The sequence below is a fragment of the Cervus elaphus genome, chromosome 32 (assembly GCF_910594005.1).
Source record: "Cervus elaphus chromosome 32, mCerEla1.1, whole genome shotgun sequence".
Classification (NCBI taxonomy): domain Eukaryota; kingdom Metazoa; phylum Chordata; class Mammalia; order Artiodactyla; family Cervidae; genus Cervus; species Cervus elaphus.
In genome coordinates this window covers 39,124,394-39,151,899 of record NC_057846.1, presented here as the reverse complement: position 1 = coordinate 39,151,899, position 27,506 = coordinate 39,124,394, and the positions used below count along the sequence as shown (strand labels likewise).

Here is a 27,506-nt window from a genome sequence, read left to right as displayed (position 1 = left end):
CTTAAAAGGGATCAACTAGTACGGGATGCAGATGAAAAGAGCGACCCAAGGCCAAATCTAAAGAAAACTATGAAGTAGGGCAAATTCAATTAGCGCCTCCTGTTCAAAACATTTCTCATCATTTCTGCCTGCCGCTGGGGGCGTCCCTGGCGGCTCCGAGTGTAAAGAATCGCCTGCAATGCAGGAGACCCGGGTTCGATCCCTGGGTCGGGAAGAACCCCTGGAGAAGGGCATGGCAACCCAGGGCCATATTCTTTTCTGGAGAATTCCATGGACAGTGGAGCCTGGCGGGCTGTAGTCTATGGGGTCGTACAGAGTCGAATACAACTGGGCAACACTCACACTTCACACTGCCTGTCCCTGGCTCTGCTCACACCTTCTTTCCAATTTCTTCTTCATCACTCCCCTCTCCTTTTTGGGGACTCCATCACAAACATTAGCATTTTAAGGAGGAATATAAATTAGCTCTGGGGGTGGCGATTAGGGGAGTTTGGACACGACTTTCCTAAGGCCCCCCTCTCTCCACCCTATCTCATCCAGAGAACCCCGTGTGCCCCTCCCTGCCCTGGTTGAGGACCACCGTTCAAAAAATTAGGTATTAAGAGAATTCAGTGCTGAAATGGCAGGCAGTGAACTGCACAGCTGGGGTTGGGAAAGTTTCTGCCCAGTAACTTATCTAATTATGTAAGATTCTTCCTGCTCTGAGGGCTGGTCCTACCACGATCTTCATGCTCTGAATCCAAAAAGACACCGAGGAATGGGTTTGAATAAGTATAACCTACCAGGACATCTCTGCCAATTCTTATTTCATCTGAATTTCATTGATGAACAAAATAATGAGATTCTTTTTGAGTTTGTGTTCCCCTGGGTTCTGTGATTGTTACTATGTGTGTGTGAGCACGCGCATGTGTGCTAAGTCGCTTCAGTCCGTCCAACTCTTTGCGACCCTATGGACTGTAGGCCACCAGGCTCCTCTGCCCATGGGATTCTCCAGGGAAGAATACTGGAGTGGGTTACCATGCCCTCCTCCAGGGGATCTTCCCAACCCAGGGATTGAACCCCATCTCCTGCATTGACATGTGGGTACTTTGCCATTAGCACCACCTGGGAAGCCCCTACCTTATATGTAGTACTTACTATTGGAACTGGTTTTAATGCTTTCTATATTAATAAACTCAATTTGTATACTCTTTATGTACTAATACTCTCACTTAACCCTCTGAGATATATAATATTATCACCAAACGATTATTTACAGAAATCCAAAGCGTGCTGAGAGCTTAAATAATCTGCCTCAAGTCACACAGCTAAGAAGTGATCAATGCAGATCCAAGCGTTCTTAACCACCACATGCTTGCTGCCTCCCTCAAATGTTGAATTTGGAACGTAACAGGAGAACCTCCAGTATGATTCTATTCAGGAAAAAAAAAAATGGAGGAGGGATTATAAATCACAGAACATCAGAACTGAAAAGGCCATAGTGGTGATGAAGACAGCTGTGTTTGGAAAGGAGGACGCTGGGATCCCAGAAGCTGCTGTGTCTCTTCTAAACCACAGCCAACTGGTGGCACAGCGGTGGTCAGAATTCAAGTCTTCTGAATTCTCATCGAGTCCAGGAAGTGGAAGGGCTTCCCAGGTGGCGCCCATGCAGGAAACATAAGAGATGTGGGTTCGATCCCTGGGTCGGGAAGATGCCCTGGACGAGGGCATAGCAACCCACTCCAGTATTCTTGCCTGGAGAATCCCCTGGATAGAGAAGCCTGGTGGGCTACAGTCCAAGAGGTCAGGGCCACAAAGAGTTGGACACGACTAAAGTGACTTAGCACGCACACACACATAGGAGGTTGAAGAAGTTGCTGGGGCTGAATGAGCTTGATTAGCTCAATGAAGAGATAATTTTGCAATGGGAGTGGGCTGGTCATACACCTCATTTGACTCTGAAATGTAAAATATTCAACCTGAAATCTGTCCTAACTTCAAGTCAGTAAATTTTCTCTTTTGTCATCTATTGGTACTTTCCTAAGTCCTTTTAGAAAGTTTAGTCTCTGGGAGAATTTCCAAGACATTATCATGATTTTTAAATATATAAGGCCTAGTAGTCGCCTTCTACAGTGATGTCCTCTTCTGGCACATTTTTGGTTGGAACTAACTCTCCAGATTTATATTCAAATTCAAGTCCACTCCTCTGAACGGCCAGCCAGAGTGTTTAATGGTATTCTGCTGCCACCGTCTGGCAGACTGAAGTAAGAACAGCTAGCTCACTCATTGCCTGTTATTTAAGAATCTTGGTACCAGATTTACGAGAATTGTCCTGGATGCAGTAGAAGTGGTGATGGAGGAATAGTAGGGAGCAAGAAGGGAAAAAAAATGATCCTATTATGAGAAGAATGAAATGTTCTGGGGAATATCAAACATCAGATTATAAACTGAAAGTTGTACTGATTCCCTAGACACTGTAAATTACATGTTACAGAAGTGGATGAAATTTGGCATATCTACAAATATGAAGGCATAGCCCTTTTCTTTACACAAAAATCTCTCCAATTCATACTAGAGCACTTAACTTCCTGCTTTAGAATATAACAAAACACACTTAAAAGACAGCTAAATAAAGAAGTTATTTAATTTATAAAACACTTTTTTTGTTTTGTAAAATGACTGGCAGCACTGCATGAATATGAGTGTGTATAACTGATTTGCAAAAGTTTGTTTCGTATACTGTGTTTACAGGGATATGTCTACTTCATGAAACCATGCTGAATTTTCATACGGGATAAAGATACTATAATGAGATGATACGCAATGTATTTTTTTTCCTTACTCACACCTCTTTAATCAGATGTTTCTGTACTTAGTCAGCCTCAACCATTGCCTCAAGAATGATTCATATTGTTACAGAAGGCAAAAGAGTCAACGTTTAACTTTTGAATCCCAAACAGGCTCTTGAAGTCCTTTTAATTAACAGTGTTCTTTAGACTCAAGTGTTCAGTTGCAAATTCCACAGGTAATAGAGATTTCAGGAAATGATGCAGGAATAGTTTCTTTCTGTGCCCAATACTGTCTAAGACTTTCAAGAAAAAATCCAAAAAGTCAGAGAAAATAGACAGGATTAAGATAGAGCCTTTAGGCTGAAATGGAAGCAGAAAAGATCCATGAACCTGCTGCTCCATGAAACAACAATAACTAGTGAAAATTGAAACAAACACACTCACATACAAGTCTGTTTAAAGTCTCTGGAAATTGTCTAGCAGGCAATCAGCAAAGAAGGCAATTTATTTAAAAAATTAAAACAAATCACAGTGTAAAGAGACCAAAAGAACATAAGGAATAAAAAGACTAGGAGCACAGGAGGTTGTGCCATGTACGGATGTGAGAGTTGGACCATAAAGAAGGCTTAGCGCCGAAGAATTGATGCTTTCGAATTGTGGTGCAGAGGAAGACTCTTGAGAGTCCCTTGGACTGCAAGGAGATCAAACCAGTCCATCCTAAAGGAAATCAACCCTGAAGACTCACTGGAAGGACTGATGCTGAAGCTGAAGTTCCAATACTTTGGCCACCTGATGCGAAGAGCCAGCTCATTGGGAAAGAGCCTGGTGCTGGGAAAGATTAAGGGCAGAAGGAGAAGTGGGCGGCAGAGGATGAGATGACAGGATGGCATCACTGACTCAATGGACATGAGTCTGAGCAAACTCTGGGAGATAGCAAAGGACAGGGAAGCCTGGCATCCAAGGGGTCACAAAGAGTCAGACACAACTGAGAGACTGAACAACAGCAATAGGAAAAGGCGGCTTTGTAGACCTCAAGACCAGGGGCGAAATCTATAGTAAGGTACCACCCCACACTGGTCAGAATGGCCATCATCAAAAAGCCTACAAATAATAAATGCTGGAGTGGGTGTGGAGAAAATCAAACCCTCCTACACTGCTGGTGGGAATGTAACTCGGTGCAGCCGCTATGGAGAACAGTATGGACGTTCCTTAAAAAACGAAACATAGAGCTACCGCAGGATCCTCCAGTCTCACTCCTGGGCATATATCCAAAGAAAACCATAATTTGAAGAGATATCCACACTCCAGTCTTAACAGCAGCACTATTTATAAGAGACTCGTCATGGAAGCAAGCTAAATATCTATTGATAGAAGGATGTATAAAGAAGATGTGGTAAATATATACAATGGAATATTATTCAGCCATCAAAAAGAATGGAATAATGTCATGTGCGGCAACCTGGGTGGGCCTAGAGATTACCACACTAAGTGAAGTCCGTCAGACGAAGAAAGACAAATATCATATGATATCACTTATAGGTAGAATCTGGGGGAAAAAAGTGATAAAAATGAACTTACCTGCAAAACCGAAATAGAGTCACAGACATACCAAAGGGGAAAGGTGGGGAAGAGAGATAAATTAGGAATTTGAAAGTAACATACACAAACTACCATATATAAAATAGATAAAATGATGACCTACTATACAGCACAGGAAACTATACTCAATATTCTGTAATAGCCTATATGAGAAAATAATCTGAAAATGTGTGTGTGTGTGTTTGAATCACTTCACTATACACCTGAGGCTAACACAACACTGTAAATCAATTCTACGTCAATAAAAGATAATTTTTTAAAAGAAAATTCTATCTGGAAAAAAAGTCTAGAAGCTATGGCAGGGATGATGGGTCTCAGCAACAAACAAGAGAAGGTGACCTAAATCCAGGAGGAACAGTCACTCATTGCTGACGCAGAGGCCACAGAAGCAGACATATACAGAACTCAGGAGCCAGTAAGGACTCTCATGGAGGGATGCCCCTGTCCACGGGGCTAAGCAAGTTTACGCCTGCGTTCAGAGAGACTACCACTCAGGAGAAGAGAAGAAGCTTAGTGAGGAGAAGAGTCCTGACAGGAAATTCAAATTCTGAATTAAACTTAAATGCCGAAACACTGGGAATGAACCTAAACCATCTTTAATGTACCTGAAAGAGACTAAAATTTCAACCAGAAGGGATTAAATTATTGTGAGTTCTCGAGGTTAATCTTTCCTACCATCAAGTGGTAAGGGTTTGCTGGTGAGCTATCCACTTCAATTTGAGTAAAGGCAGAAAGTTTCATTTCCTCATTATGATGTCAGAAGGAGAAAATTTTACATTCCTGACAATCTGGAAGGAACAGAGACCTCAGGGAACGGTTTTGTCCCCAACGCTAGAAGAAATGATAACTATGGCCTGTGACAGGGGTGTTAGCTAATGCTACAATGGCAATCATATAATGTGATATAAACGAGTCAGTCAGATCATGTCATACACCTTAAACGTATGCAGTGTTGCATGTCAAAGACAACTTAATAAAATTTAAAAAAAAAAAAAACAGAAAAGGTCATGAGGGGTCGTCCTTACAGCGCTGAACTTTCAGGTTGAAGGTGGGAAAATACATGGAGAAAAGGCAACAGGCTCATTGCCCGTATGCCTGGGACTGAGCTGGGAGGTGCCTCCAGCTGGCTGTGTGGCCTTGGATAAAATTACTGCATCTCTTCCAGAGCTCATTTGTCTAGCCTGTGAAGGGGGTGTACCAGAGAACTAGAACTAGTGAGGTTTCTTCCAGCTCTAAAGGACAGATCATCAGGACTGTGACACCCAGTGGGTAAATATCTGTCTCTTCTCGGCCAAGTTCAAGTGATTCCCTCTTTTGAGAGATGCAGCCCCGCCCCTTTCTTTGGCCACACCCCCTAAGCTGGGCGGAGGACACAGAAAGCGCACTTGCCTGTCGCGTGTAGAATCTTGCTTTTGCAGTCACATTTTTCAATTAGCTCGGGTGTCTGCACATCGCTGTGGCAGATGGCACAGTAAAAGAAGGCTCTGGACAACGAAAGCAAATCAGGAATGACTTACGTGAGGTTTCACGCAGAAGCAGCACGGAGCTGACTCAGCCCGTCTGCCATTAAGTTGTATTTGCTTTAGGGCTTTCTCCCCGTAAAGTGATAAATTTTTTTTTTTTTTTTTTTTTTACCTTTTGACATCCTTTGCAGATTCAGCGATAAAGAACCCTAGTGTGTTCTTACGGAGCTTAACCTGAGCAGGTGGATTTAGTATCAGCCCGCTGGAAACAGAAAATAAAAATAACAGTAATTTCCCCCTCCAAATTCTGGTGCAATATCTGTTTTCACCAATGGGTTCTCTAAGTTGCAGAGTTAATAGGACTCGATTCCTTTTACTGCTGGAAATTTACAGTAGAAAATGTGGATTTGACTGCATTTAATTGATCCATTGCTGACAAATAATCCTGAGAGGGAGCCAGGTCAAAACTCAGTCCCTGAGCTGCATACATTCCCTGGACTAGCCCTGAATCAGAAATAGTCAAAGCAATGCAGATGCAGGAAGCTTTGCTAATTTGAGATATCCAAAGCCAAAGAGGCCAAGGCCACACAGTTGCTAGTCTTACGGTCATTCTAGTGGTGTACATCCTCAGGCTTTTAACCCTCTAGATTAACTATTAATAGCTGGATTCAAGAGTTCCTTTTATTGGCCAGTACAATTTTTAAACTCATGTCTTTGACTTCACTTGCATCTATCTTGATGGTAAGATTTTTGAAAGCAGGAACCACATGAACTGTTTCTATTTCTACACTACTTGAATATTTTGATTTTTCTGTTTTATTATGGTTTGGGTGCTTGACAACACTGTCTTATAAATTTCAACCACGATATTTTTTGATGGGCTACTCCACTGTGACTATCCGAATTCCTCAAATTCTCCCTGTTTGTCAGGTTCTCCCGCTGTTACTTCCTTTAATTCGGACCTCCAATATGGTGAGGTCTTATAACCCTATGCCTTCCCTCACTTTGTACGTGATCAAAGTTCTCCTTTCCTCCTTCCTATCATATTCACATTGGAAAGAGGTCAAGTCTTCGTTTGGGCAAACTTTAGTCTGTGGTTAGGATATTCCAAAGTAATGTGCAAGTGTGTTAGAGTCTTACAAAAATAAAAGAGCTTGCACAACAAAAGCTCTTCAGTTCTATGCTGAGAGTAAAAGATGCTGAATAGCTGTGTTCCAGTAGATTATTATATGAGACAGTATGTGGCCCTTTCTCTGAGTACTGACTGACTAACACATACATGGAATGATTGCTTTTAAGTCTGAAAAGGAAAATGCATGGATTTGTGCCTCCCCTACTCCAATATCATGGGCTGATGTTCACTACCCAAGAAGCAAATGCTCAAGTTGTATCTTAATATCTCCTTTTTTAAAGGCAGGGTCCTCTGAACTCAAATTGAATACTTAGTTATGAAGATACTGTCGTGATAACTTCTCTGGTTGCATTTGCAAGAAAAGGTGAACTTTTCCCAAAGACTTGCCCCCGTCTTCATGAATCACGACCAGCTGCTCTGTTAGAAAGTGCTGGCCCCTGGAACAGACTCAGGAAATTCTCTGACTGGGGTTTCATCCAGCTTTACTGCTTACCAGGTGATAAATTATTCCCCAAGACAGACTCTGAGGATTACCCAGGGCTTTTGCACATCCTAGAGTCTACTGAAGTGTATCAATTAGAAAAGAAAATAAAAAGTGAGGAGAGAGAGATTTCCCCCTAGTTTTTCAATATACCTGCCTAAAGCCCAGCATTGAGTTTCCCTGTTTTCATTCTGGATAATGACTGTGGTGGATTTAGCACAGCTAGATGATCAGAAGAGCTCCGATCACCTAAGTGCCCAGACTGAGTTCAGATTCTCGTTTGCCCCTTGGGTGTGGTGTGAGCTTGGGAAAACTATTGACCTTTTCTTAGCTCCTCCTCCATAAAATGGAGCAAATAATTGTACCCTTCTTACAGCGTTGTTGTGAAGATTCGGGAGTTCATGTAAGTGAAGTGCTTATAGCAGTGTTGGTCAGGAACCAGCAATCATGTAAGACTGCTATTACCAATATCTTTGCCAAATCAGGATTTTATTCTTTTGATGCAACTCAAACTCTTTGGTGAGAAGCCAGAGTTAAATCTATGTTGGAGCAGGTGTCTCTCTCATTGGGGGTAGATGTCTGCTAGGAAGTAAACAGCACCAGAACTTTTTGAATATACATGGAACTTAGATGCTCACTCCTGTTTCCAGTCCACAGTGTCCTAACAGTCACCCCAATAAAGCTGATAGGAATCTAGGATGTTAAATGTGGAAATGGTATCAAGAGCATTTGATATCAAGAGCAGTCGTTTCTGACTGCCAGTGAACAAAAACGACTATATCATGGAGATTCAAAACCAATTCACAGATTTGGGTTTTATAAGTGGTATTTTTGAATTCTATGTCTGTCTTTCACAAGTGGGGTTTTGAAATCTCTGTCTCTAAAACTTTGCAAATAATTCTGATGTATAATCCCAGTCGTTGAAGGACAAAGATGTTCAAACCCGATCAGAGTTAAAACCCTGATCAAGCTTCGGGCTGTTCTGAAACTCAAACTGCCCAGCCTGTGAAGTAAGACACCAACCTCTTCACTTGCATCTATTTCCAGCAGAAAGGGAACTTGGGCATGGGTTTAGATTTTGAAATTTTCGTGAGCATGGTGGAATTGTTAAATAAAATGGAGTGGCCAGAGGATCCCAGTCTCCACTCTCCTTAAGGACTTGCTTTGTGACATACCCCACTGAGTTCGTTTGTTCAGACACCTTCTACACTCTCTCTACCTGACACATTATTCCTTCTTTCTAACTTTTCAGATACTTATACTAATGTCATTCAACACTACTGAATTTTTAAGAGTTTCCTATGATTCTAGGTTCCTGGTAATGTCAGTCTTAGAGCTGGAAGTGATCCTAGGAATTCATTCATGTGACTTCCTCATTTTACAGGTGATGGACACTTCTCCAAGGCCACTGACCTGGCAAATCAGAATCAGGTTCTGAACCTAGTCCATTGATTCCAATTTAATTCAGAATTAAAGGAAGTTTTCCACTAAAAAAAAAAAAAAAAAAACAAACTACACACAAGCCACTGTGTTTCTTGTTTCCCATTCCATGTAAGCCCTGCTTTTTCTTGTTTTCCAGCATCTTTTATCTCTATATCATTGTGGCTGATTCTGGATTTTCTTTTTTTATTGTATGATCACTTCTCATACTTCTTATATTATCCTATACTCATTTTCAGGAAATGCTTATGGTCTAATAAGGGTACCTCTTTCTTTCATCTACCTGATCAACAGAATACTTTGCCCTGTAGGTCAGTCAAATCCCCATTTTTTTTTTTTTTTTTCATATTTTTCAGATTAGTTTCTAAGGCTTTCTAAGGCTTGTGGGAACACCTTGATCACAAATAATTCTATTTCATGGTATGATCTACGGTCAAGCCTTACAAGATCTGGGAATATATTAAGAGGAACAGATCTGAGAAAGTGATCCTGTCCTCTCTCTCTCCTGATCGTGAAGGACACTGGAGCAAGACCACCGCAACAGAGGCAAAGCCTTTGCCCACCCACTAGGGTAACCTTTGGAACCCCAGTGTTCATAGAGAGTATCAAATGCACCACAGCTGCCTGGGTGCCTGAGAGGCCAGCTCTCACCACAGGGCCACAAGTTTAGTTACGGCTGTGTCTCTGCCGAAATCATAATCTGTAAAGAGTGTCCTCAAAGAATCTGAAGAGATCCGAAGCCTCACTGATACCAGTAATGGTGACAGGTGGACTTGTACTCGATGGCGATCAGCATGAGGCGCATCTTTGTGAAGCAGAGCCTGGAGAGGAGAGGAGGAGGGGGGCGGTGAGGCAGGACAGCAGGGCACCGGCTCACAGTAACACGAAGGCCGGATGCTGGGCTGGGCTCCGTGCTGGGAGGACACCGCCCCCTCGGCGGGGGGAGGGCCTCTCAAACGGGAAGCGTTCTCTGAACATTTGGACACTGGTGGAGAGTGAGTCGGCCTTGGAGTAACTCACAGCCAGGGAGTTAACGGGGACAGCATGAACCTGTCCCGCACGGACTGTAACCCCCCGCCCAGGCGGCAGGCGCTCCGACTTGCTCGTCCTTAGGCCTTCGGGGCCTGCCACCAAACCTACAGTGAGCCCTCCGCGCTCTGGGGAGAGTGCATGCAGGAAGGCGAGGAGAGGTTCTCCCTGCACTTACTGGCAAGCGTCAGGAAAGCTCATCCCAGCAAAGTCATTGGAGAGACGTTGCGTCAGGATTTTGTTCTTCAGGCCTTTGCAGAAAAGCTTCTGCCAGGGCTCGTGAGGACAGATCTGGAACACACAGCCACGCCACGGGAGGCAGGGTGATGTGGAGTTCAGGGCCTGCTGGTTCAAGCTGCGTGTTCTGCCCAGTACCAAACCAGTACCCGCTGGCATTCAGGTCCCGGGAAGGAGATTTGTCAGGACTTCCCAGGTGGTCCAGGAGTTCAGACTTCTCCTTCCAATGCAGGAGGTGCGGGTTTGATCCTGGGTCAGGGAGCTAGGATCCCACCTGACTTGTGGCCAAAAAAACCAACACATAAACAACAGGAGCCACAGTGTAACAAACTCAGTAAAGATTTTTAAATGGTCCATATAAAAAAAATTTTTTTTAATGAAAAGAAAGGAGTTTTGTCATGATTAACTGGACAAATTTTCAAGGAAGAACTAAAACTCCATCATACATCTCAATGATTCCCAGAACGAACAGAAAGCATCATGATTTAATCATGCCTCCTGCTAGAAATGAATTCTTCTTCCAGTTATTTCAGCAGGTAGACTGGTCTTTGAGTCAGGAACAATAAGATGGGAAGTGGAATGTGGAATCTAACTTATCTCCTCTTAGACATGACTGTTTAAGATATATTTAAAAAAAAATATATATTAGTTTCCCACTCACTGACTAATCATGTGCCACAAGGATAAAAATATTGATGACATTTGCTCAGGATCAGAACCCTTCTTGGTTCAAATAAACTCAAAAAGCCATCCCAATGCTTGGACATGACAACGTAAAAATCAAGGACAGCAGCAGGTTTCTAGACAAAGGGGGATGTGATGGAAGGATTTCTCTGTCTCTCAGAAAAAGCTAAATGCTGTCTCATTTGTGCAAGACCCCTGGGATTCTGTTTTTCTCTATTTGCATCGTCCTCTTCTTCCTTCCCCTGCAGCCATGAGAATCAACACCACACTGCTCTGAGCAGGACAGGCTCCTTAAAGCCCAGAATCTCCGATGAAGCCTGGAATTTCTAGGAACTGTGAAACACCTTGGTGCTGGAGAGTTAAGGCCAGCCCAGAAACATGCCTCAGGTGGCCATCTTGTGGTTTAGGAAGAAAAAAACAAAAAGAAACAGATGAATAAAAAAATCCTGCCCTGCTAAAAAGGACCACTTCTTTCCAGCCTACCTCATCCGAGTCCCAAGCTGCAGGCTCTCCTGCATTTTCCCATTTTCTTTTAATTACTGTTATGATTGGCTTCACTGGGTCTTCACTGTGGTGGATGAGCTCTCTCTAGTGGGTGCATGAGGGTCTCTAGTTTTAGTCCACAGGCACAACGTGGGAGGTCTTAGTTCCCTGACCAGGGACTGAACCTGCATCCCCTGCATTGGAAGATGGATTCTTAACCACTGGACCACCAGGAAGTCCCCTCCCACTTTCTTAAAATCCTTTAGTGAGGAAGGCTCACCTCTTTGGGCAGGTCAGGCCACGCTTTAAGTCCTCATTGACTACAGAACCTGGCTTAGTACTGCCAACCCAAAGGTTCCAGTTTTTGCAAGAAAGTAAAACCCTGATGGCTTGGCAGGTACAGAATCTGCCTGCAATGCAGGAGACATGAGACGCGGGTTTGATCCCTGGGTCAGGAATATTTCCTGGAGGAAGAAAGGGCAACCCACTCCAGTATTCTTGCCTAGAAAATCCCATGGACAGAGGAGGCTGGTGGGCTACAGTCCACGAGGTCACAAAGAGTTGGACACCACTGAGCACATGGCCCAAAAAATAACCATAGACATGAAGGTTTCTTGAGTCATTTTTTTTTTTAATCAGAAAAAGAAACAGGAAGACAAGATAGATTTGGGATTTGGATAGTAGACTCAGGGAGTTTAAGTAAATCAGTTGGATTAAATCTAATCCAAATTTAAGTTTAAGGCAATGCTCTGTGCCTAGAACCAACCAGAAATGCTACTCAGACTACAATTTCTCACCATATGATCAAAATAGATCAGTAGAGTCAGAATATGTGGCACTGACCCAAGGCTTTCTAATCTGACTGCTCAGAAGTTTTACAAATATTAACTGAATACCTGGGAAAAATCAGGTCACAAGTAGATCGCAGGCTAAGTGGCTTCAGTCCTGCCCAAGTCTTTGCAGCCCCATGGACTGCAGCCTGCCAGGCTCCTCTGTCCATGGGATTCTCCAGGCAAAAATACTGGAGTGGGTTGCCATTCCCTTCTCCCCGTGATCTTCCCAACCCAGGGATGGAACACATGTCTCTTCTGTCTCCTGCATTGCAGATGGATTCTTCACCACTAGCGCCACCTGGGAAGCCTATGAGTAGATTAGCAAGTCTTATTTTACAGATGCAGAAACTGTCAGAGAAAGTTTAAATGCCTCATCCGAGCAAAGTGGGCCATAAGACAGTGGCATCCTGACCATTAAATCTAAGTTAATAGGTTTAATTAATTAAATTAATTTTAGTTAATTAATTTAATTAATTTCAGAATTTAAAGTACCAGAGCAGAGTACAACATGAGAAAATTTTGCCCTGACTCTGACCAGTTTAGAATTCCTGAAAGGGGGTTTCAGACTTCAACCCCCTGATCAACCAACGATCATGACCCCAAGTCTCCCATAATTCCTATCTTCCAGAAGCCACTGTATGAATATTGACAGGCGACCATCATCACTGAGGAGGTTCCAACTTAGATAAACAGACAGTAAGAAAAACCAACAACAAACAAAGACAGAAAACAAAGCCACAACAGAGCAGGTTGTACATCTGGACCTTCTGTGTTTCCATGAAGGAGACAAAGTCTTCATGTAGAGTTCTCACTCTATTTTCTCCAGACACGGAGAGTAAAATCACAGTCACCGCAACAGATATTACAGTTAACTCTCGCTTTTCTAAGCTTATAACTCAACTCACAGGCAAAGACAATGTCCTCCCCAGCCACTTCCCGGGTCACACACAGTGACCACTAAGTGAAGGGTAAAGTTTGCTCACTGTAGCATCACCAAGGCTCATTCTGACCGCCTGATGGCCAGTTCTACTTCTCCGTGTATGTGTGTGTTATGTGTTAAGTCGTTCAGTCGTGTCGGACTCTTTGCGACCTTACGGACTGTAGCCCTCCAGGCTCCTCTGTCAATGGGATTCTCCAGGCAAGAGCACTGGGGTGGGGTGCCATGCCCTCCTCCAGGGGATCGTCTCATGCGGGGATCAAAGCTGCATCTCATGTCTCCTGCATTGGCAGGCGGGTTCTTTACCACTAGTGCCATCTGGGAAGCCTCATCTCCTTATATTCACAGAAGGAATTCTGTGGTTTCCGGTGAGCATTTTGCTGGTCAGAGCATCTTTTGAATCTTTCACTTCCTTTGCTTTTTATTTACAGTACTGGAGAAGGGACCAGAAAAGGAATGCCAATTTTTTTTTACATTTATTTGAAAAAAGGAAATAAAGTGCAAAGAGAAGTCATAAAGAAAATTGAGCATAAGAAGAGTCAAATGTGGATGCATAATTAGATGGAGAGAAAGGTCACTCTCTGGAGAAACTTTGAGTTTTCCAGACCCAGCTGAGCATTAAGAGTATCTTTCCTGGAGCGTTTCATGGGGATGGCATTTGGAAGGCCATGGTATGTGCTATCATATTTCATCCCGGTAGTCCATTGAGCCATTTAATTTGTCTCAAGCAAAGGTATCAAAAGACCTGATGTGGGAGACTAGGAGTAGGTATTCAACAGCCAGAGGCAGAGGGCACAGGAGTAAGACTGCAAGTCAGACAATTCTCTGTCTGCTACTCATCAACTTCTTATACAGTCAACTAGTTAGCTTCCACAACTGGGATATTCCCTTGAAATACTGAGAGAAACATCAGTTCAGTTCAGTCACTTAGTCCTTTCCAACTCTTTGAGACTCACTGGACTGCAGCACGCCAGGGCTCCCTGTCCATCACCAACTCCCAGAGCTCAAACTCGTGTCCATTGAGTTGGTGATGCCGTCCAACCATCTCATCCTCTGTCGTACCCTTCTCCTCCTGCCTTCAATCTTTCCCAGAATCATGTCTTTTCCAATGAGTCAGTTCTTTGCATCAGGTGGCCAAAGTATTAAGGCTTCAGCTTCATCATCAGTCCTTCCAATGAACATTCAGGATTGTTTTCCTTTAGGATTGACTGGATCTCCTTGCAGTTCAAGGGGCTCTCAAGAGTCTTCTCCAACACCACAGTTCAAAAGCATCAATTCTTCTGTGCTCAGCTTTCTTTATAATCCAAATCTCACATCCATATATGGCTACTGGAAAAATCATAGCCTTGACTAGATGGACCTTTGATGGGCAAAGTAATGTCTCTGCTTTTTAATATGCTGTGTAGGTTGGTCATATCTTTCTTCCAAGGAGCAAGCATCTTTTAATTTCATGGCTGCAGTCATCATCTGCAGGCATTTTGGAGCCCAAGAAAAGAAAGTCTGTCACTGTTTCCACTGTTTCCCCATCTATTTGCCATGAAGTGATGGGACCAGATGTCATGATCTTCATTTTCTGAATGGAGAGTTCTAAGGCAGTTTTTAAGTCTTCTCTTTCACCCCCTCAAGAGGCTCTTTAGTTCCTCTTCACTTTGTGCCATAAGGGTGGTGGCATATACATATCTGAGGTTATTGATATTTCTCCCAGCAATCTTGATTCCAGCTTGTGCTTCATCCAATCTGGCATTTCGCATAGTGTACTCTGCACATAAGTTAAATAAGCAGGGGACAATACAGAGCATTGATGTACTCTTTCCCAATTTGAAACAAGTCTGTTGTTCCATGTCTGGTTCTAATTGTTGCTTCTTGACCTGCATACAGATTTCTCAGGAGGCAGGTCAAGTGGTCTGGTATTCCCAACTCTTTCAGAATTTTCCACAATTTGTTGTGATCCACACAGTCAAAGGCTTTGGCGTAGTCAATAAAGTAGAAGTAGATGTTTTTCTGGAACTCTCTTGCTTTTCTGATGATCCAGTGGATGTTGGCAATTTAATCTCTGGTTCCTCTGTCTTTTATAAATCCAGCTGGAACATCTGGAAGTTCTTGGTTCACATACTATTAAAGCCTAGCTTGGAGAATTTTGAGCATTACTTTGCTAGCATGTGAGATGAGTGCAATTGTGTGGTAGTTTGAACATTCTTTGGCATTGGAATGAAAATTGACCTTTTCCAGTCCTGTGGCCACTGCTCAGCTTTTCCAAATTTGCTGGCATATTGAGTGCAGCACTTTCACAGCATCATCTTTTAGGATTTGAAATAGCTCAGCAGGAATTCTATCACCTTCACTAGCTTTGTTCATTGTGATGTTTCCTAAGGTCTGCTTGACTTCACATTCCAGGATGTCTGGCTCTAGGTGAGTGGCCACACCATCGTGTTTATCTGGGTCATAAAGATCTTTTTTGTATAGTTTTTTGTGTATTTTTGCCACCTCTTCTTAATATCTTATCCTTCTGTGAGACCTATACTTTTTCTGTCCTTTATTGTGTCCATCTTTGCATGAAATGTTCCCTTGATATCTCTAATTTTCTTGAAGAGATCTCTAGTCTTTCCCATTCTACTGTTTTCCTCTATTTCTTTTCACTGATCGCTGAGGAAGGCTTTCTTATCTCTCCTTGCTATTCTTTGGACTCTGCATTCAGATGGGAACATCTTTCCTTTTCTCCTTTGCCTTTCCCTTCTCTTCTGTTCTCAGGTGTTTGTAAGGTCTCCTCAGACAACCATTTTGCCGTTTTGCATTTCTTTTTCTTGGAGATGGCTTTGATCACTGCCTCCTATACAATGTCACGAACCTCTGTCCACTGTTTTTCAGGCACTCTGTCTATCAGCTCTAGTCCATTGAGTCTATTTGTCACTTCCACTGTATAGTCATAAGGGATTTGATTTAGGTCATACCTGCATGGTCTAGTGGTTTCCCCTAGTTCCTTCAATTTCAGTCTGAATTTTGCAATAAGGAGTTTATGATCTGAGCCACAGTCAGCTCCTGGTCTTGTTTTTGCTGACTGTATAGGTCTTCTCCATCTTTGGCTGCAAAGGATATAATCAATCTGATTTTGGTATTGACTATCTGGAGATGTCCATGATTAGAGTCTCTTGTGTTGTTGGAAGAGGGTGTTTGCTATGACCAGGGCATTCTCTTGACAAAACTCTGTTAGCCTTTGCCCTGCTTCATTTTGTACTCCAAGGCCAAACTTGCCTATTACTTCAGGTGTCTCTTGACTTCCTACTTTTGCATTCCAGTCCCCTATGATGAAAAGGGCATCTTTTTAGGGTTTTAGTTCTAGAAGGTCTTTTAGGTCTTCATAGAACCGTTCAACTTCAGATTCTTCAACATTAGTGGTTGGGGCATAGAGTTGGATTACTGTGATACTGAATGGTTTGCTTTGGAAATGAACAGAGATCATTCTGTCACTTTTGAGACCGCATTTTGGAGTCTTTTGTTGATTATGAGGGCTACTCCATTTCTTCTAAGGGATTCTTGCCCACAGTAGTACACCTTATGGTAATCTGAATTAAATTTGCGCATTCCAGTCCATTTTAGTTCACTGATTCCTAAAATGTTGATATTTACACTTGCCATCTCCTGTTTGACCACTTCCAATTTACCTTGATTCATGGACTTAACATTCAGGTTCCTATGCAGTATTGCTCTTCACAGCATCGGACTTTACTTCCATCACCAGTCACATCCACAACTGGGCACTGTTTTCACTTTGGCTCCATTTCTTCATTCTCTCTGGAGTTATTTCTCCAGTCTCCTCCAGTAGCATATTGGACACCAGCCAGCCTGGGAAGTTTATCTTTCAGGGTCAATCTTTTTGCCTTTTCATACTGTTCATGGGGTTCTCAAGGCAAGAATACTGAAGTGGTTTGCCATTCCCTTCTCCAGCGGACCACGTTTTGTCAGACTCTCCACCATGACCCGCCCATCATGGGTGGCCCTACAGGGCATGGCTCATAGTTTCATTGAGTTAGACAAGGCTGTGGTCCATGTGGTCAGTTTGTTTAGTTTTCTGTGACTGAAACATCATGTATTTTAAATGTATGACACACAGTAGGCATTCAACATTATTGCTGCATAGAACACCCCAAAATAATCTGTAAAATTAAATGTTAATGATTATTTGTATAACTGTTTCTCTGATGAAAATAATTATTTCTTATTGTCCATTAGTTTGTATTTAACTTATATGTTAATATGTGAAATCTCCACTAATAAGTTTTTATTTTATATTTTCATCTTTAGTAACTCAAAGTGCTTCTACATTTATGAATACATTTAGATTCATAACATCATGGAGTGCAAGGAGGGAGCAGAGTTATGGTTCTATTTTGCGAGTAAATATTTTTAGGCAAGGGTTTCCCCAGTGGCTCAGCAGCAAAGAATTCATCTGTCAATGCAGGAGACGCAGGTTCGATCCCTGGGTCAGGAAGATCCCCTGGGGAAGGAAATGGCAACCCACTCCAGGATTCTTGTCTGGACAATCCCATGGCCAGAGGAGCCTGGTGGGCTACAGTCCCTGGGGTGGGAAAAAAAGAGTCAGACATGACATAGTGACTAAACGACAATAATAATTCTTGGGAAAGAATCAGATAAACAACTTCTTTAAGGTCAGTGTGGTGCCTGGGACTTCAATCCACATCTCTCAATCCCTTCTCAGCTTAAGTAGAAGCCAAATCTCATTTCTCAGGGCCTTCTTGCTTTCCTCAATTTTTATTTTCTATATCTGATCTTAAATTTAGGAGGACATGGGGACAGAGCCAAGATTCAACATCAGTTTACAAGGTTACCTTCTTATTTTGCTCAACAAATAGAGACGTCAGGAAGGTGCACAAGCCTGGCACCAAGCAGCCCTGGGCGATGAATCCAAGCTTTAGTTCAGCAAAGCAGATGATGTTGTCGCCAGTGTTCCAGTTCCAGCTGGGGATCTTTGGCAGAAAGGCCTATTTCAGGGTAGAAAGTAAGAGAAACAGTATCGTGGACACGGAAAACAAGCTAGTAACAAGCTAGTGGGCTCTCAGTGGGTAAAGAGAGGGAATGACAAGATAGGGGCAGGGAATTCTCTTAACACCAACTGCTATGTATAAAGTAGATAAGCAACAAGGATATGCAGTATAGCAGAGTGAAATATAGCCATTATTCTGAAATAACTTTAAACGGAGTGTAATCTATAAAAAAAACTGAATCACTACATCATTTCACAACATATACAAATACTGAATATTGTACACCTGAAACCAATATGACATTTTACATCAACTGTACTTCAACAAAACAAAGTACTGCTGTCTACTTCTCCCTTTAGATTTTTTCACACTCGCTTCATAAATTTAGGTCCTCCTGTGATTCATGGGGTTGCAAAGAGTCGGACACGACTGAGCGACTGAACTGAACTGAACTGATGTTGGTGTCATAAATATTTACAAATGTTATATCTTCTTGCTGGATTGACCCCTTTATCATATGCAATGCTCTTCTTTTAATCTGATTAAAGTCTTTGTTTTAAAGTCTATCTTGGCTGATACAGGTATAGCTTCTTCAGATTTTGCTTTCCATTGGTACGTGATATATTTTTCCATCCCCTCATTTTCAGTCTTGTGTGTGTCTTTATTTCTCCTTTTCACTAGCTTTTTTTCCCCCTGAGGTTTAATCTTGTTCTTTTCTTTAAAACATATTCCTCTGTTTCTTCCTTTTATTTGACTCTCTGTGTTGCCTTCTATGCATTAGATAAAATAGCCATCTCTCCCAGTTTTGAATGAGTGGACTTGTGCGGTAGATGAATCTCATTGTTCAACCTTGCCTCAGGCCTTGGTTGTCTCTCAAACCTTTGTCATTGTCCAACCTGCCTACTTATTTTAGTGGCGCTCAGTATTTAAGGCTGTGTCAAGACCTGTCAGAGACCCGAACGGAAGGATCTGAGTCAGCATCTAAATTCAGGATGACCGGATTCCAGACCATCAGGTCGCTTTTAAAGAATATAAACATAACTCTTGCCACATTGACATTTTTATGTGATTAATAATCTTAATGAGACTCCCAATTTCACCTACTACTGGCAAAAACCTTTTGTGTGTAGACCCACTAGAAAGTAGTAAGTTCATACATTACTTGGAGGAGCTAAGGTTCATCTAGGTCCGTAGACCCACACAGGAGGAGACTGAACAGGCTATGATTTTGCAGTACCTTGTTATGGGACTGAAGTATCTGTATGATGACCCTGGTGTTAGGGTAATAGTTCTTGATAGAGAGCACCCTAGATAAATAACAAATATTCTCATTAGTGATGTGCCATGTCTAACATCTTTGTAATATAATTCAATACAAAGGTAAACTGATGTGTGCCTAAGTACAGGAAATGTATGTATTACAAAGTTCTTTGTTATGATCTTTAATAGCACACACGTGGAAGAATACTATGATTTTAGTGACTTAGCAAATTATATCTATGGTAAGGTCAGCTCTTGGTATTAAGAGACTGTGGTCATCTGGGACCAATTCTTACGGAGGAATTTTCATACACTGTAGCTTTCAAACTCAAACACATTAATTTCAAAAAAATAAAATAAAATAAAATAGGGACCGAATTGCTGTCTATCGTTGAAATAGCTCATAGACTGTCTAACACAACTTCCTCAAAACAACTTTTACAAAATAAAAAACTAAGATCCTTCTCATATTTACTGCATAGCGCAAGTTTCTCAGCCTTTCCTCGCTTTTTGTAGAGTCACCTTCAGCTATATACATTTATTTTGCTCTGAGGGCCAACAGGTTATGTGGGTTAGGTACAATGGCATCGCCATCACAATGATCATTTAAATATCTTACCACACATTAAGCCCCTGCTCACGGATAGTTCAGTTCAGGATGGTAACACTATCCATAGCCATCCTGAAAATATGGCCAAGAGTCAAAAGTGCACCATACTGAACCACACACAACCTTTCACTAAGACTCCTGGCAAAAACCCCAGTAAATAAAGTCTCCAAATAAGGTTCACAAATCATACATGCTGTCTTTATTTTTGAGGTGACGTTAGTGAGAAAGGCGCTATCTGAACAGTTTATCGGTTATCTGTATGTTTGCTTTTTAAATTTACACAGCTGTTATTCATATAGAACTCCAGGAAAGTAAGTGGAAAAGCACATCAACATACAGGAAACTCTATTTTGACTTCCTTTTTTCATATATCTGCTGTCTCTGGGGGCAAAAAATAAGGTAGAAACCTGGAATATGATGAATCCTCTGTGCTATGATAGATGACACCTGTTTAGTCCTATGTACTGGGCTTTATTTTAAAGGAGAGAAAATGAAGACCAGGATCTGAACATATAAGACACAGCGCCAGCTTCTTACCTCATAATGTTTGAAGAGTCTTCAGCATGTGAATCACTGCACAGAGGGTTGGCTATGATCAGGCACGCTTCTGCAGAGTCCACCTATTCTTCAAGATGAAACAGCAGTCACCTAGTTAATTGTATGGGCAATGCTTGCCTGTTCCCATTTGGGGTTTTCTTAGGGTTCTGTCTCCTGGAACATGCTTAGTCACCCAGTCGTGTCTTGACTCTTTGTAACCCCATGGATGGTAGTCTGCAAGGCTCCTCTGTCCTTGGAGCTTCCCAGGCCAGAATAGTGGAATAGGTGGCCCCGGAGTAGAAGACCCCTACTCCAGGGATCTTCCTGAACCAGGAACTGAACCTGCGTACCACACATCTCCTGCATAACAGGTAGATTCTTCCTCACTGAGCCACCTAGGCAGCCCATGGTTTTGTCATAGAATTCCAATAAGAAAGAGAGCACACTCGAGAAGGACTGGTGATAAGGATATCTGAGAGAGGCACCTTAGATGGATCGGGGTCCCTGAAACAGATGCAGATTGCTTTAAAATGGGAATAGTGCATAGTGATATTTTTCCTATCATCCAAAAACATCAATTTATGAGCAGTGGTGAGCGATAAGACCTTTTAAGCAATTGCATGAGCAATAAGACCTTTTAAGCAATTGCCTTTCAGGTTAGCAAAAAAAAAAAAAAAAAAAATTACTGAAGAGGTTCTTATCCCAAGTTGCAGGGATGAGAAAGATTATTTTGCCTGTGTCAGTTTTTGCTTCACTTCTTTGTGTTGACTCTATAGATCTCTGCTTTAAAAACTGAAGCTTTTGGTATATGTGATTCTTTGAAACCTAAAACATGAAAGGATGCTGGCCTTGATCTAAAATGAAAGATGTCTAGAGGGTGTGTATCTGTCTTAGTCTCAGCTTAAATGTGATCTCTGCTATCTTCATTCATGCCCTTTCAATCAGAGGGCTTATCAGTGTGTTTAGGAGAGGTTGGTGAAAGCTGACAGACTCCTAGAAATCTGTCATCTGGTAAGAATCCTACTTGGACAGAAAGATCTAACACACTTCTGCTATCCACAATTTTTCCAGATCTATTAGAATGATAAAATAAAACTGTTGTAGATAGAGATTTCAGTGAAATAAAAAGTTAAAATATAAGGGTATATAAACAGTGAGGTCAGCTTGGTATTTGTCAAAAAGGATTTGAAGGTCAATTGCTAACACTTCCTCTATGATCAGTATTTTTAAGTTGAAGAAGTCATATTTCCCCCAGTTAAGAGTTTGGAGTAATACCTTTGGGAAGAGCAACACGCTATCATCTTAATTGCTGCAGCTTAGGGAAACGACAAGGAGGAAAAGAACTAGATCTTACCGCAACTCGCCTCAGATCCTCCCACTTCAGTGCAGACCCAGAAACAAAGGTTGTATAGGCCATGTGGCACTTAAATATGGTTTCCAATTCCAACGAAGGAAGGACCCTGGACAAACGAGGCCATGTCAAAGATGGAAAAAGAAGAGTGGCTTTGGTTTAGAGACTATTATTTAGTGCATTTAATAAAAACCCTAATACTCTTGGAAAATATCCATCCACCATTATTAATCCCCATGCTCAAGTGATGTTGATCCCATTAACCTAAATCTAGGAATGAGTCTGAAGCTCAGGTACATCAATCACAGTGATGTAAAAAAATGCAAATTGAATGAATGCCAAAAAAAGAAGGAATTACTAAGAATAAGGAAGTTCAGGATCAGATGAGAATATTTCAATTATTCAAAAAGACATAGCATTTTAAAACAACTAAATGAAATAGTTTCTAAATATGTAAACATTTTAACAAAACTGGAGAGACAAATAGATGAATCTGCCACTGTAATAAAATATCTCAATGCATCTCTTTCAATTATTGACAGATCAAAGGGGAAAATGATAATCAAGTTTGATATTTATAAATTCTGCAAACAACTTTAGAACATTTTTCATTTTGACTGAGGCAAGATTGACAATTAAAATTATAAAACATTTAGTGAATCTGCCTGTAATGTGGGAGACCTGAGTTCGATCCCTGGGTTGGGAAGATCCCCTGAAGATGGGAAAGGCTACCCACTCCAGTATTCTGGCCCGGAGAATTCCATGGACTGTATAGTTCATGGGGTCGCAAACAGTCAGATACAACTGAGTGACTTTCACTTTTTCACTTTAGTGTATGACATGATTTGATAGATGTATATACTGTGAAAGACTCCTCCCATTGAGTCAATTAACACATCCATCACACCTCACACATTTACCTTTTGTGGGGGTGACGACATTTAAATTCTACTCTCTTAGCAAATTTCAATTATACAATAGTGTTATCAACTATGGTCACCATGTTTTATGTTAGATCCTCAGACTTTATTCATCTTAAAACTGAAAGTCTGTACCCTTTTACCAAATCTCTCCCTATTTCTCCCAATTCCCAACCCTTGGCAGACCATCTCTCTGCTTTGTTTGCAAGGATGACTTTTTTTTAGATTTCAGACGTAAGTGACAACATGATCTAATTTAACAACATGGATGAATGGAAGATTAATATACACAAGTCAATTTGCTTTATAATACCAAAAGCAAACAACTAGAAAATACAATTAATAAGACACTGCTTCCAATAGTATCAGAAAATATCAATTACCTATAAAATATATGTCATATACATTTATTACAATATAAATATGTAAAATTATATAATATATAAAAAACATCAGCAAGCTAGGAAATTTTGCAATATTATTAAGAAACACTAATCGAGAACTACATAAATAGATAACCATAATATAGTCAGAGTTAGACATTGTAACACAAAGAAGTAAATTTTGAGTTAAAGGTTCAATGAGATTCTCATCAATTTCCGAAGTTTTTCATAGTTCATGATAAAATGATTATAAAAATTATATGGAAGATAAAGGGCCAAGAAGAGCTCGTCAATTATTGAATAAAGATAAGCAAGGAGGAAAAATTTGCCCTAAGATATATAAGGATTAATTATGAACCTTAGTAATTAAAAAAGTATAGTATTAATGCAGTGACAGATAAACTGATTAAAAAAAAAACGAAAACAGAAGAGACCTATTCATACTGGCAGCAAGTCAGATCAGTGAGGGGAAAAGGATTTATTCAAAAACTAGCATTGATAAAATCAGTGTCTATGGAAAAAGATGAAATTTTATTCATGTGTCATGTCACACAAAAACCAAATTCCAGTAGAATTAGGAATTTAAAACAAAAAAAAAATCAAAAATTCTTTATAGGAAAAGCAGTTAAATACCTTATTTAAAGGGACTTCCCTGGTGCTCCAATGGCTAAAACTCTGAGCTCCTGATGCAGGAGGCCTGGGTTTGATCTCTGGTCAGGGAACTAGATCCTATATGCAGCAACTAAGAGCTCACATGCCACAAATAAAGAGACCCCTAATGTTGCAACTAAGATCTGGTACAGCCAAATAAATAAATAAAAATAAATATTTTGAAAACCTTTTATATACCAGGATAGGGAAAAATTCTAAGCAAAAACAAAAAGTTCTTAATTAAATATAGTTGAAAATATTGAAAATATGAACAATAATATTAAAACCTTTTGAATATCAAAAGACATCTAATACTCTGAGAAAATACAAGTTACAAACTGGAAGACTATAGCTACAGTTCACATCACTGATGAAGAATTAGTGTCAGAATATTTTAAGCTCTCCTAGAAATTAAGAAAAACCCTACCAACAATCCAGTAGGGAAATGGGCAAAATGCATGAATAGACATTTCATAGAAAGATGAAACACGTATGGGTAATGAACATGAAGAGAAACTACGCCCTTTGTGATATGGGGCATGTAAATCAAAACCACAGTGAGATTCCATTTTATACTGACTGCATTGTAAAGATGAAAAAGTATGACCATGTCAACTGTTAGAAAAAAGGACAGATGTTTAGATACACAAAGTCCCTTACCCATTGCTAATAAGCTTCAAAAATGGTGTACACACTTGTCAAAACATGCTGTTATCTCCTAAAATGAACGTTCACATTTTTTTTATACCATTAAACCACGACCGCTCCTCCTCACACACACATAGACACTCTTGCACAGGCCCACCAAGAGCCATATACAGGCCACGTTAATAACAAAACTACTTGCAACAGAAAAATCTAGAAACAATTCAAATCACACCAAGAGTCGATAAATAAAGTTTACTCTGTCAATGAAATCATACAACAATGGAAAAAAAGTGAAAGTGTTAGTTGCTCAGTGGTGTCTGACTTTTTGCAACCCTATGGACTATAGCCCTCCAGGCTTCTCTGTCCACGGAATTCTCCAGGCAAGAATACTGGAGTGAGAAGCCATTCCCTTCTCCAAACACCAATTAACTATAGCAACACTCAGAAATACGAGTGTATCTTAGAAATATAAAATAAGGAGAGTCTAAGTACTACAATATTCCATTGGTAAGATCCTCCTTCTGCATAGGTAAATATATTTAAACATTTTAAAGAGTATATATAAATGTAATAAAACTGCAGGAGAGATAAAGAATGAAAATGATGATGGACAAAAAACAGAGCAGGATGAAATGTGGGAAAGACCATATAGTTGGATATAGATGGTGTCTTACATTTTGTCTTGATGGTGACTTCATACATGCTGTGCTTGGCTAAGTCACTGCAGTTGGGTCAACTCTTTGCGACCCCATGGACTGTAGCCTGCCAGGCTCCTCTATTCATGGGAATTCTCCAGGCAAGAACACTGGAGTGGGTTGCCATGCCCTGCTCCATGGGATCTTCCCAACCCATGATCAAACCCACATCTCTTGTGTCTCCTGCGTTGGCAGGGGGTTCTTTACCTCTAGCGGCACCTAGGAAGCCTGGTGAGTTCATGTACTGGGGCTTAGAACATTATTAAAACAAACTAATCAGAAAAATAAATAACCAAAATGTGCTTATGTATAAGTCAGTTACTAAGGTTGCTGTAAGAATTATGATAAATTCAGTTCCAATTTCTCAACACTGAAAAAGAAAACTACAACTGATCATGTCATCCCTCTGCTCAAAATCACCAAGAATTCAGAGCTGACTTGGAGAAAAGGCAACTTCCTTAAAGCCAAATCCTTACAATAGACTATATAACACTTTTATTATCTGGCCCACTACCAACTGGAATATTTTGAAATTTTCTGAGTAAAAGAGAATTATCAATCCTCTTGACTAAAACTTCCTTTGTTCCCTTAAAACATATGTGGACAAGAGAGAGCTTTGCATATTCCCATATATTAAACCTCACTAGAGCTGGGACTTCTGTTTCCAGGAACAGTAAATTAGGTAACTTCAGCCAGTCTTCTACTAAGGATATATAAAAATACTAGATGAAATATGAAAATATGTCCTAATAAGTCATAAGAGATAAAACCAGACTATGAATAATTACCAGGCCAAAACTGAGAACAAATCAAGGTCTTGGAGGTTAAGTCTGGTTTTGTTTTTCTTTTTTTTCCCCCTGAAAGCATTGGGTAATTCAGAAGAAGCACTGACCAAAATGAGCTAACATATATAGCTGACTCATTTTGCTGTAAAGTAGAAACTAACACAATGTTCTAAAGCAACTATACGCCAATAAAATTAATTTAAAAACTTCTATAAGACTGAAAAATAATAAATAAATAAAATAAACATGTGAAACATGCTATCACTATGCTAAAGGTCAGCTGGTGGTATCACAGGGCAAAGTGTCCAAAAACAGCCCAGCTCTGCTGATACACAAAATGAAGAGTTTGATAACTCCTCCAAATTTTAACCTGGCATAACTGAAGTATGGAGACACGGAGTATAAAACTGAATAAAACTAGTTTTCAGATTGACTTCCATTCTTAGCTTCTCACCTACATAATACAAAGAACCTCAAGCCTTGAATTATGGATTTATATGGTCTTGAGGCAGAAGTGCCCCACTGTACTTGGAAGAAGTAAAGAAATATCCTCTCTGTAAGAATGTAGCATTTTTCTAGGCCACAAGTTATCTACATATAGTTTTTTTTTAATATAAGAGTCAGCACATAATCTATGATAAGAAAGCACACAAAGGAAAGAAGATACTATGAGGAACATCAAGTACAAATAACAGACAATAAAAATCAAAGACTTATTGACAAATGCACACTTTTGATACTATGTATAAAATAGGTAACTAATGAGAACATAGTATATAGCACAGGGAACATTGCTAAATGCACCGTGGTGATCTGAACCAGAAGGAAGTCCAAAACGAAGGGGATATGTACACATATACAGCTGATTCATTTTGCTGTAAAGTAGAAACTAACACAACATTGTAAAGCAACTATACTCCAATAAAATTAATTTAAAAAATTCCTATAAGATTGAAAAAGAATAAATAAATAAAATAAACATGTGAAACATGCTATCACCATGCTAAGGGTCAGCTGGAAAAAAAAAAAGACTCCAGGCACCGAATTACTAGTCACAAATTACAACATAATTATATTTATTTTATTGAAACAAATGATAAGCCTGGGAACACAAGAATCTAAAAACAGAATATCTGAAACAGAACCAAATATAAGCTCTAGAAAACTAAAAAATACAATAACTGAAACGAAAAGCTCAATGAGTGAGTTTGTAAACAGATTAAACACAGACAAAGAGAGAAGTAGTAAACTGGAAGGTAGGTCAGAATAAATTATCCAGAATGTAATACCGAGATACAAAAAAGAAGGGAAATATAAAAAAGAAGATAAGAAATATATTTGGTACAGTAAAGAAAAAGGACTAATACACTTATAATTGAATCCCCAGGAAAGGAGGATGAAGAACATGGTGACAAGGGCAATATTTGAAAAAGTAATTGAGAATCTGCCAAAAATGGTGGAAAACACTGATCCAGAGACTCAGAAAGATTCATGAATACCAAGCACAATCAGTTCAGCTCAGTCGCTCAGTCGTGTCTGACTCTTTGCAACCCCATGGACTGCAGCACGCCAGGCTTCCC

The 27,506-nt window shown here is 40.5% G+C and overlaps 1 protein-coding gene across 1 annotated transcript in view; it reads right to left on the bottom strand.

Annotated features, from left to right (window-relative positions):
- Positions 1-27,506, bottom strand: part of KCNU1 (potassium calcium-activated channel subfamily U member 1) — a 136,404-nt gene that overhangs the window by 73,805 nt on the left and 35,093 nt on the right. Inside the window, exons 11-18 of the mRNA XM_043893676.1 lie at positions 21,848-21,953; positions 20,494-20,576; positions 19,324-19,393; positions 17,931-18,083; positions 10,091-10,203; positions 9,636-9,704; positions 6,003-6,092; positions 5,757-5,851 (exon numbers count right to left, since the gene is read on the bottom strand). Coding sequence (XP_043749611.1) covers positions 5,757-5,851; positions 6,003-6,092; positions 9,636-9,704; positions 10,091-10,203; positions 17,931-18,083; positions 19,324-19,393; positions 20,494-20,576; positions 21,848-21,953 — 779 coding nt within the window. The remainder of the gene's footprint in view (positions 1-5,756; positions 5,852-6,002; positions 6,093-9,635; positions 9,705-10,090; positions 10,204-17,930; positions 18,084-19,323; positions 19,394-20,493; positions 20,577-21,847; positions 21,954-27,506) is intronic.